A 12,083-nucleotide genomic window follows, 5' to 3' on the forward strand; every position below is an offset into this window, starting at 1 on the left:
GCACTCATCTCTTAGCTGAGACTGGATCCTGACTCTGTGGACAGACCTACTACACACTAATATCAAATAAAGATGCACTTTTAAATGTTAGGAGACATGGCATATAAACTGCCGTAACATGCAAAGGGACCTCTGTTTTGAGCCTATTACTTGAAGAAATCTTCCAAGCACACTGCTAAGTCCATCCTCTCTTTCCTCATGCTATTAAGGAAGCAAATTGATGAAAATAGATATACAGCCAGTCTTCTGCTTATGCTTATTTTTAGTGTGGAATAAGCACTTTGAGTACAGGAAGAAGTCCAATAGCTGGATATCATAAAGTGGAAAAAATACTAGGAAAAGAAGTCAGCAAAATGCAGTATGTTTCAAGCAGGCTTGATAACTAAATTCAAAATATTATTAAAACTATAATTGATGCACTTTGTGGTAATTACATGAAGTGTTCTTATTTCCTTCCTGCTACAGTCAGAGCATGAATAAACAATCTGCTTTCAATTGCTCTCAGTCATGAAATTAAAAAAAGCTGAAGAATATGCAAGTCAAATAAATTTTAAAAGGACTGGCATTTATTTGTTGAAAAAATTTTACTGGTATGTTTCAAAGACTTATGGAAAAGGTAACTACTCAAGCATAGCACTATTCAAAGATAACAAATATAATCAACATCTCCCTTGCTGTGATGGAAATGGTGAATTGGCTTTCATGTAAGAAAAAAAACAGCAGAGAGTGTTAACTATTTAAATAGTTAAGTTATTGCTAAGATTTGTATGCATTTCCTTTGTAAAAGATGAACCAGGACTAGAAAAAACACAATAGACAATTGTTGTCTTCCTACAGTTTTTACTGTTTCATACAGAATATACTCACTTTATGCGAATCTTACATGAATTAAGATTCCTCGATTCCACCATTATAAAGACAAACTGCAGTCTAAGTTTGTGTGGTTTTAATAGTCATTAAGTTTTACTGCCTGGTTTGTGGATGCTAGCAAAAACCAAGTTACTTTATGCCTTATTTTGTTTCTGATTACAAAAGTCAAGATCTAAAAAAACTCCAAAATATTACCTACCTAAAAGCTGACTTCATTAAGACATGTTAAAAAAAAGAAAACCCCAAAACCAGAAAATTGCACTTAGATGGAGGATAATTACTTTCCCAAGAGATGAGCTTTCTTAGCCTTTAAAAAAAATCCTTATCCTGTGAGACAGATGTAGCAAAGAACAGATTTTTCTACCAAAGTACTATATTCTTTAGCTTCCTACCACCCCCAAGCACCATCACTCTTGTAATAGCTAGTATATGAAATGAAAGCAAGCATGTTACTTAAGCAACTCTGTGTGTGTGTGTGTGTATCTGTACACATCTAAATCTAGGGAAACAAAACATTTAGAAACTACAGCAACACCTATCATTCTAAAGGCGCAGTAGGAGAAACATAATAAATCTGTCCAGCCATCCAACCAGGAATTAAAATTGATGATTTAACATAAATATTCCTGAAGGCTGGTATTACAGGTATCCTGGAACAGAAACCCACATCTAAGACCAAGCATTAATGTCAGCTACTTTGCTTTGGATCAGAATATACATGCTATTGAAGTCCCAACTTGCAAGCTTAACTTTGCACCAATACGCCCCTGTCTTGCTAAGACAAAACACCAGGTAGACTCCCATCTGTTACTCAGGCTATTCCCAGGGACCCTAATAAAAGGAAGAAAGTATCTAACATACAATTCTGTCTTTTCTCCTGCATGAAACACATGCCTTCTAAATTCATCTCAAACTGAACGGTTTCAAAACAACAAACGCAAAGGTTTCCACGGACAAGGCAGCACAGGCAGCCCCTGCACAGCTTGTATAGGATTCTCACCAACACGGCTTGACAAGGTTCCAGTGGGAAGACCTCTCAGACTCTGCCTCAAGCTTTTGGTCTCTTCCTCAGATTATCAAAAGATAGCCAATTGTGATGGTGGTTTTTCTGCTGGAAGAAAACTTCATGCTGGACTGAGACCACCAACTCATTTCACGTAGGTCAGAAAATGAGATGGTAATAGTTTTTCGCAGTTGCCAGCTTAAACTGCATTTGAGCTACAGATGTAGATGTGAAAGGCTCTGTAATAAATTACCAATCTCCTGAGCCATCCAGTTAACAACATGCATGTTTTCTTTTTAAACTCAAGTATGCTTAAGTTCATAAGTTTTCTGAAACTGGAGAAAGTAAAACATCAGAAAAATTTAGATTCTTGATGATAGGTAATTTGTTTTCTGTATGCCTCTTAAAAATATACTGAAGAGTACTATTGCAGGCAGAACATTAGAGTAAGACATTACATTTTGGTTTAAAACGTGTATGTAAGTAGTAGTATGCACTATATTTCCACATTATATTTTGCTCCACTATTTCATGAGTCATGACAAAGTCACCACAATTTTTTTTACTTTTTCCCTCAGTGCTGCGGCTTTTTTTCCATTTCTAAAACCAGGAGCAAATTAGAAACAATATCCGTACAATTATTTTAATAAAGCAAAACTTCCTTGTATTTCAGTTCTGAAAACGTTATTTATCAAAGAAAAATCTTTTCCCATCAGTTTAAACAGAGACTGGCACTCTGTAAAAGCATTTATTGGCCATGAAAATAGAAGACAAATAAATAGTCATTGACTATGTTTCCAGGAACACTATTAAAGCTATTTCAAAGACAAAAAGTGACTCTGGAAGAGTAATAAGGAAGTCAGACTTATTGCACCAAGCATGGAACAGCACTGGTAATACTGACTCATGGGAATGAAAGGTCAAACTAATGATACTCTCATGCACTAATTAAATTTCAGTAATTAGAAGCATCATATATAGATAGTATCATACTTTTATAGCATATTTTTTCAATTTACTTCTAAGAATAAGAGCTACAAGACAACTGGGTCAGGAAAACTACCCAATTTTAAGACAAGAGACAGAACCAGCCGAGCCAGGTATAGGCATATTTCAAAGGCAAATATATAAGAACTGGTGAGATTGACCAATTTAAAACATTTAATAGAATTTGCTGGTTAAGAAACACTAAATCAGGTTCAAAATGTTTTGCTTATACTGTAGTTTGGATAAACATTAGTTTATTTGCAGAAGTCTTCAAAAGTTGGCATGGCTATTTTTCTGATAGATTATAAATATTAGGAGAAGATAATGGCCTTCAAAAGTTACCTCAAGTAAAACTTGATAATTTCAGGGAGTTATTTTTTCAACAGTTCTTACAGCCAATCATCCTCTCCCCCACCTACACATATGCCATATTTAGTTAATCTTGCCTGCAATTATACTACCAGAGGCATTTTCTGTACCTCAACTTGCCTGTTATTTAAATGAACACTTTTAAAAATAGTTTATTTAGAAAATAAAAAAAGGAAAACAGCCATCTGATATACTTTGCTGTCATAAGCATATGAGATCATAGCCAGCTTTTAAAATTCGCTCTACTAATCAAGGCTGTCTGACTGCAGTATAAAAAAATATGTATTTATTAGTACATGCCCTTAGCACAAAGGTTTTTGTTTCCCAGCGATTTTTCATAAAAAACAATCCTTGCCCTCAGTTGTCATCCCAGTGCTAAAACCCATTGTGGATCCACTTACCAAATCCCTGTGTAACACCCAGTTAGCATGCAGGTAGTGAATACCATCTAGGATCTGATATAACAGTGACTTCACCATTCCCCGAGGTAACTGAACTGGTTTCTTGTTTGCTTTAGAAGCCCTGTGAAACTTGATTATATGCTGTAAAGGGGAAAAAGAAATAAAAATAAAAAAGTGTAATGTTTTGATCTACAGCATTACACAAAAAGATTGCCAGCAATTCCTTACACAGATGACTTTTTTTTTTCAACCTTTCATCATTCATTTTCACAACTAGAAACATGTGCCATAAGTACTAGAAAATTAATACTATAGAAGGTAAAGTGATCACTGTCCCAAGGAAACCTCTCAAAAATGAAATCAGTTGTTACTGTGGTTTAAGCCTGCCAGGCAACTAAGTCCCACACACCCGCTCGCTCACTCTCCCACAGGGGGATGAGGAATACAAAACCAACACAACTGTCAAAGCAAATTCCCTTTGCAAGTCACTGATCTTTAACAGTTTGGAGGTTTTAGGGGTATTTTTGTTTGGGGGTTCTCTTTGTTAACAGAGGCTGATACCTTGTATATCACAGCACAGAATTCAAAGTGCATCACCTAACTCCTATATTATTTTACTTTTAGGTTTTCCCCTACTGTAATAATGACACTGTAATATTCAACACCTAATGCCAGACAAATTCTTGCAAACTGTATTGGGAGTTTTAAACGCTTAAGTTAGAAGCCCAGATTTATTCCTTCTTTATTTACTACACCCTTAAAGCACAGTACTCTCAAAACAGAATCTGTTGACAGAGCAAAGCTATAAATCTATCCATCTGAAAGTCAGCTACCAGCCAGTCACGGAAAAAACCTTTAACAATTTTACATATACACAGGCAATGACGTCTAGCAACAACGAGAAGTCCAAAAGGATATGTTGTCTTAGCACTTGCGTGCCAGGTGCCACTAACTTCAATAGCATAAGGTGTGCCACAGTCATGGTAACCATTTCTGTGTCTGTCTCCTTTTGAGAGAGAGGTAATTTCTAGAACAAACTTTTTTCATGCATTCACACTTCTTTTCTGTAATGGCTTACACTTGTGTCATCAAAACAGCCCTGACCTTGTCCACCCAAAACCTGGCACCAAACTTCCATGGCATGTTCTTCCTGAGCTTTCATATGCCAGGTGCCAGTTAAGTACCCAACTACTCAAACCCCTTTGGGAAATTGCCTTTCCTCTCTTGCTGCAGCCCAGCTCCATACAGCTTGCCCTCCTTTGCTTCAGGCATCGAGCTTGGCTTTCCTGGGAGGAAAAGGCACATCCCTGCTCTGCCAAAGGTAAAAATGGAGCTGCACAGAGGAGAGAAACACTGATGAAAAAGTGACAGTCAATGCCCAGTCACCCAAGCACCACGTGCACGAGCACCCCTAAGCCTGAGCCACAAGTTTCGCCTCCTCTTGCCTCCCATTTCCACTGACTCCAAAGCAAATGTTATTTTTCATGCAGTGGCCAGAGAGAAGTGAATCTTCAGAGACAGACAAAGACAGATGGCTCTCCTGGACCTTTTTGTTCCTGCTCTAATATACTCTGTGCCCTTTTCCCAGCCTTGTTTGAGACCTGCTGTGCTAGATATGCTCAGCACTGGAGGACTTGGTCCACAGCTGGCTCTCTGGAGCACAGAGCCAGCCCAGTCAATGCAGCTAGGTCTCCTGCATCCAGATACAGTGAATAACTAGAAGCTGGTACAGCTGGGGAGTTCTGGAGTTTATACCGGTATGTGCATGTAAACATTAAGGTCAAAATTGAGGGTCATCCCTAAGTTACTGATATTCAAACCAGTGTTTCGTTAACAGAGGTGCTTCTGCAGTGATTTTGGTTAAGTACGAAGCAATGCAGAAATGTATAAATACAAACAAGGACAGGTTGTTATTAGTCACAATCCTCCAAACAAATACAAAGCCTTGCAGCACATTTTGAAACAAAAAAAGCCCCATGTTCCTAAACTTCTGCAACTTAGCATATCATAAATATGGGGGAGCAGTGAAAAAAAAGCGCGTTTTTTTCTCCACATTAAGAAAAATATTTACTACATTTCCTCAAGATTTTTTTTGTTTTGTTTTGTACATCGGCCTTAAGAATGTCTCAATATTTCAGCTGTTTGGTAATTTTTTTGCCTTAATTTTATTTTGGCAATGGAATCTCAATACCAACTATCGTAACTTCCAAGACATTAAATTGGGAGAAAATATCTTTGATTCAGCTTAGCTGACACACTAGTTCTTAGGCAAATGCTATTGAATTATTCCCAACTACAAGGAACACTATTTTCAAAAGACAGTAGTTTTAATTTGCTTTGTACATCTTAGCTGTCTAAACTACATGCAGAGGAAAAACCAACTCATGATTCATACTATGCAAGTCTTACATGAACACATACATCAAAATTTCCATCTCATTCCAAATTGCCTCTGTTGTACCCTTTGTATGAATCTTCTTAATATCTTTTAAGGTTAGTATTACAATACTTGTTCCATTGAGAGCAATGCTCAAAATGTATGTCAGATTTAGTTTGAGGCAAACACATACCTTTTTTCAGGGAAGTAAAGTCTGCATGGCATTTTGGATTCTTTACAATGCTACTTGAATTTTTTTATTTTTAAAAGCATTACAAATGGATGTTAAGGTTGCAAATATTAAGTTAACAGAGGAAAAGGGTATATATCGTAAAACAAATTTACTTCGCCTTCAACATGTTTAAATTTTAAAGCTCTATCTTGTAATTAGGAACAAAAAGCCTTCCCCCCACATATCTGAAATTTCAGCATGAGTAAAAAGCTCTTCCCATTGAAACATATGAATTAAATTTCAGTTATATGCAGTGGCATTACTCTCCTTTCATGTATTCACAGATGACATGCAATGTAACTAAAACTCCAAACTGTCCTATTCAGCCAATAAGTTAGTCATTTTTCAAGGGGAATCCACCTGCATAATCAATTACATTTCCCTGCACCCCCCTTCAGCTGTAATGGAGGGTTATATCTGCATTTATTTAATTAGATTTCTAGCTAGTGAGAGCTGAATGCAGATTTTTATCTTCTTAAAGAGGTCACAGATTAACTGTGTAGTGTGCTTACCCAACATTTTCCATTGCTTTTCCTTTAGTACTGAAAATGTTTCCAACAAACACGGGGCAAAAGGCTATACTGTTTTTAAACCAATGTGTCTTCCCTGACCTTGTCCCTTTTCTGCACTAAAACTCTACGCCTGGTACCTACAAGCAATTCACCTTACCCAGAGGTCATGCTCAGCGTAGTCAAAGAGAAGCCACACTTTCCTGTCAGCATGAGAAAGAAACACCTTTTGCAGAGAAATGACATTTGGATGCTTGAGCTCCCGCAGCAACTGCAAAATAAAGAAAGTCCACAACAATTATATCCATACATCCAAAGCTGTGAAAGGGCTGGAAAGATGAATACTTTAATAGTCTTTGCTACATATTCTACAATACAAACAAGAAAAGTTGAAATCTGCAAGTCATGGAAACCAGCACATATTTTTTTAATGAAAGAAACAGTCATTAGTTTGAAACCAAAGCTGAAAGCAGGTCATAACCCCCTTAGGGCATTCACTGCCTGTTCATTCCTAAAAGTTGATGTCTATGTAAACCTCACTATTATCCAGGATCAAGAAGACTCCACAAACAGCCAGCTGTGGCATCTGCCCTTTCCTGTAGGCTGTAATCTTTGATAGAGCCATTTGGGGTATCCAATTTTCTCCTGACTCCCAATTATCTGAAACCCCTGCATTTTGGTTGCAGCCATTCAAGGCTGAATGGGATGACTCATTTAGAGCCTGTCAATGCAGTCAGCTAAACGAAGATGTGGTTTGTAAGATGGAGTCAGCTGATCTACAAGGTCAGCACCACCTACAGAAGAAGGTCCGACTCCCTCCCACAACATATATTACACCAGTTATGTCACTCACAGAAGCCATCCACGAAACAGCTCCCAGTTCAGGAGAAAACTAACCCAGACACACAAAGGCATTAATGTGCTGCTGAGTTCCTGAGCTGGAATGACTCATGGCACTAACAGCAGACCCAGCACTAGCGAAGGGAGCAAGAACTTCTTTCAGCAGCAGTGAGCCATTAAACCAGCTCAGCTGCTTTAGAAACTATAGCTTTAACCACCACCAAAAGGAAAACATAGCTGAGAGAGAGCACAAAAACTGAATGCAGACAGCATCAGTCTGTTTGAGCTCTACTGGTCACGTTACAATTATACGGTACTCACGCAAATGCTAAGAAAGAAACAAAAACTTTATCTAAGCACACTATTGTCAAGTGTGGCTACCCAAGACTAGATGAATTCTTGCCAGCTCAGTCTGCCAGAAATTATATTTTTAATAAAAGGAATGGCTAGGGTTTTTTTAAAAGCCAAGGACAATTTGAACTACTATTCGAATACAGAATAGAAAAACTAACATTTTGTGAGTCTATTTTCAATAAAATACAATTTTCTTGCTACATAATAGAGGAAACAAGAAAATTCATTCCTTTCTATTGATACCCTTGTCACATTTGGTAACATTTGAGCTGCTACTGAGATAGTAAAATAGAAGTGGATATCTGCATGTGTTTGTTTCCTTCTTTTCTATTTCGTTTGAGACAGACTCCTATCCCTACTCACTGACCCGAGTCTTCAGTGTGGCATTTCTTGAGCAAGAGGACCTAGCCCACAGAGCTTTTATCTCAAGTATGAGATCAAACAGGGAGACAGAGGGTTGAGGAGACAATGCAACATTACAAATCAATGCAGAAGGTAGTCGTTTCAGCATGTTAAACCCTCTTAAGATTTGTAAAAGCATTACATAGAGGAATTTTAAGGCAGGATCTGCAAGAAGTGTGGAATTCTATAAATGCCTATAATTCCTACAAAGCATAAGATCAGCATGGGGAAAACCAAGAAATGCTTATTTGCAATTTTTTATCAGTTACAGGTGGGGCCCATCTGTGGTAGGTTGACCCCAGCCAGCAGCTAAGCCCCACACAGCCATTTGCTCATCCCCCTCAGTCAGATGGGAGAGGGAGAGCAAAAAAAGCAAGAATATTTGTGGGTAAGGATAAGACTTTAATAAGTGAAGGAAAGAGGAATTAAAAAAAACCAAACAAACCACACACAATTGATGCAAAGGCATTCACTCACCACTTCCCACAAGCAGACCCATGCCCAGCCAGTCTCCGAGCAAAGGTTATCTCCCTAAAGGGAGAAGGGGCAGAGTGGGAAAGAGAGAAAGCCTGGACGCTGTGCAAGCACTGCTCAGCAACAGTCAAAACACTGGTGGGTCATCAACACTGCTTTAGTTGCAAATCCAAAACACAACACCATGTGGGCTGCGATGGAGAAGATTAACTGCATCCCAGCCAGACCCAGTACAGCATCAAAGACTATCAGTGGGAATCAGCCTCTTAATAGCAAATGAGGTTATAGGGTTTAAGGATACACTGCATCAGTCCTTATAGTGAAGGACTTTTTGTTGAATCAGTATAAATTCACAGCTTAAATTTATGCTAAACATTTTGATGAATTAACTGTACCCAGGAGATTGCATGACAGTTCAGCAACTGTGTGTCCATACCAAAATTCTATCAGATTTCCTGCAGCCAGATGACACACCTGTACCAGACAACAGACTATTCCTTGATGAAAGGCAGATACTAGTCAGGGCTCTAGAAAATAATGTAATTTTCCCCTTCACCTCCTTCCTGTCCCATTTTAAGTCCATCCTACTCCTTGCTCCCCAGGTATCAGCTATCACTCACTTTAAAAACCCAACCTCTCCACATCAAATGTGATGTACCTCAGAGGACACGCAGAGAAACCATCACCAAAGCTGGTCCAGAACATGACACAAAGATGAGAAACTTGGAGTAATGCAGCAGAAGGGTTCCCTGTCTGTATAGCAAGACAACATGGACATAATTCTCCTTTGTTTGTGCTAGGGGTACTCAATTCTGTGGACTTTGAGATTCACAACGTTCCTCCTGGTCTGCTAGATGACAGGCTGCTGCTCTTCCGTGTTGCCAAATCCTGCCAGCAGCAAGGTACAAGTAATTGAGCGTGCATTTCCTGCAGGCACACACAAAGTTGTGTCCACACACAACACAGACATGACCAGCCACACAGGTATCAACAGAGGCAGAACAGCATCTTCTTTGCAGCCATCCACATAAAACTTGAAGAACACAACTGGCCTGGATCCCATTTCTCTACTCTGGCTAAGCAGGCTTAAAGTTCATACATGCACACATATTCACAGGTCCCTCAGCCTCCCATGCAGACCCTACCTCTGTTCAGAATCCAAGCCCAGACATTGTGCCCTTTCATCCAGGTTCCAGCTCCAACATTAGGTCTCTCCAGATTTTAGTCTCCTCCTGCTTGCTGGTTCTGCATGCTTGAAGTTCATTAGCAGATCACACACACGAACACTCACACAGCTCTCCCTGGTAGCTCATCTCCTTCCCTTTCCTACTTTTTATCCTTCCTCTAAACATCCCACAGTAAGTTTTACACAGTCCCAGCAGCCCCCTCAATTACCCCATAAAATCTCTATCCTCCTGTAAGATCCATAGCAATCTGCTTTCCCTTCTTGTCCGTTAGAAAGCCCTGGTTGAACCTCTTCAAGGATATACCCGAGACGTTCCTTTTGTGGCCCGTCACCAGTGTTTTAAGAGTTCTGGCCTTTGTTACTGTCACTGATAGAAGCTGTTATGGTTTGTGCATCTGTGTGCTCAGTTTATCATTCTTGCTGGTTTTTGCCTTTGCTTTTTATGCTGAATAGCCATTAACTACATATTCTTTCAGTCTGCTTAAAAAAAACTGATGGGTTTGGTCAAAGCTAGACAGCCGCAAGCACCCCAGTGAATAGGATGGCTAATATACATCAGCAAAACCATCAGAATAAGGAAATGATCGCTGCAGCGGTGACAGATGATCCCTGAATCACTGTCTTGGAAAGGCTGAAACGCTCCACGACAGTGATAACGCAGAGCAGCAAATGCAAACACTGTCTGAAGGACAGAAAGAGCTCATGCAGATGATAACACATCACATGGGCTGTAAACAGCATTTCTAGCAACCTCACTCTCCATGAACCAGGTCTCTCTAGCCCATATGCCACATGCCTTTCCTACCAGATGACTTGCCTCGTGTCCAGCAGCTGACAGAGTTCACTGAAGACAAAGTAGACTGCAAGAAACATGGATTGACTATCAGTACCATGCCTGCTAATGATAAAGGCTATTTTTTGGCCCAGTGACTCTGGTATCTAATTGCTTCTGTCTATCCTAGTTCATTTCTATAGAACACAAACAGAAAGTAGACAAAAAACTATGCCTTTGGCTCTCAGTAAATTACCTTCATTTTCATTTGCATATCACATGATGATTCAAATCCATTTCTACAACCAGAAAGGTTTCCCTTAAATTAGTTGGTCTGGGTGCCCCTTATAAAGAAGGAAGATCCAATTCAAAGAAATAGAAATCAGCAAATGATGAAGATGCTGACACATCTGGTTTGACTTGAGCGTTACAACCTTATGTTGTCCCTGGCTGGTCTGCCCTTGTTTTCATAAATATTGTTCAAGACATAGCAAGGGAAACAGCGTCCCTACATGGGCTCACACTAAGGTTCCTCCATCTCCCTCTTCAAATGCAGAAATACTCATTCCACAGCCATGGGGCAGCTGGGGGACAGTAAATGAAAGTGTCCTAATGATGCATAAAATTTGTAAATTGCTTCACAAACAAGGACAAAGTGGGGTAAGACAGGATGTTACTAAATAATCAACAGCAGCATTAAGGCAGCCTGGCAAACTGCTACATGACTAAGGCAAATCTTTTCTTGCATAGGGACGCTAACAATAATTACCTTTCACATCAAATATGAGCTGAACTCAGCACAAGTCTTGATGAACATGATCTCCTTCCTCCGGTGATATTCCCACATTTCCCGTACAGCTCCCCACCACTACAGACACTTCTCATGAGCCAAGACACTGCACTCTTCGCATAAGTGAGGTTTTCTAGCTTTACTGCAAATGTCATTCCACCCCCACTCTTGATGCATGCTACTATACACAGCCCACAGGCAATGTAACCTGCTAAGTGTTGCAATACTACCATGTTTACTTCTATAATCGAGCACAGACTCATTTGCTCAAGCAATTGGCCAGATGACCTGGCCTAGAAGGAGTTTCTCTGATGTCCTGTCTCAGGACATTAGCTATTTTAGAAAAGGCAACTCCTTGCTCTTACTGCCTTCCTATGAGTGCTATGCAACACGTTTCTCCCAACGCTTAGGACAGTCAGAAAGCTGGCTAGACACAAAGCCATAGGCAATATCAAGCAAAACATTCACTTAAGCAAAAAGCACTATTATGTCGTATTGCTAGTTTGATAGTGTAAAT

General features: G+C 39.4%; 1 protein-coding gene across 13 annotated transcripts in view; it reads right to left on the minus strand.

The window, feature by feature from the left end:
* Positions 1 to 12,083, minus strand: part of CDK8 (cyclin dependent kinase 8) — an 86,175-nt gene that overhangs the window by 39,111 nt on the left and 34,981 nt on the right. For 5 of the 13 annotated variants that reach the window (XR_012040456.1, XR_012040455.1, XM_072850452.1 and 2 more), the window contains 2 exons: positions 6,909 to 7,019; positions 3,631 to 3,771 (listed from right to left, as the gene is read on the minus strand). The exons of 3 other annotated variants lie outside the window; for them this stretch is intronic. Coding sequence is in view for 4 of the 10 variants with exons in the window: in XM_072850452.1 (XP_072706553.1) it covers positions 3,631 to 3,771; positions 6,909 to 7,019 (252 nt within the window). In the remaining 6 variants the exon portion in view is untranslated. Of the gene's footprint in view, positions 1 to 1,870; positions 1,889 to 3,630; positions 3,772 to 6,908; positions 7,020 to 12,083 lie in introns of those variants that run through there. 5 more of the 13 variants (XM_072850453.1, XM_072850461.1, XM_072850456.1 and 2 more) reach the window with 3 other exon arrangements.

Source organism: Ciconia boyciana, chromosome 1, assembly GCF_034638445.1.
Source record: "Ciconia boyciana chromosome 1, ASM3463844v1, whole genome shotgun sequence".
Classification (NCBI taxonomy): domain Eukaryota; kingdom Metazoa; phylum Chordata; class Aves; order Ciconiiformes; family Ciconiidae; genus Ciconia; species Ciconia boyciana.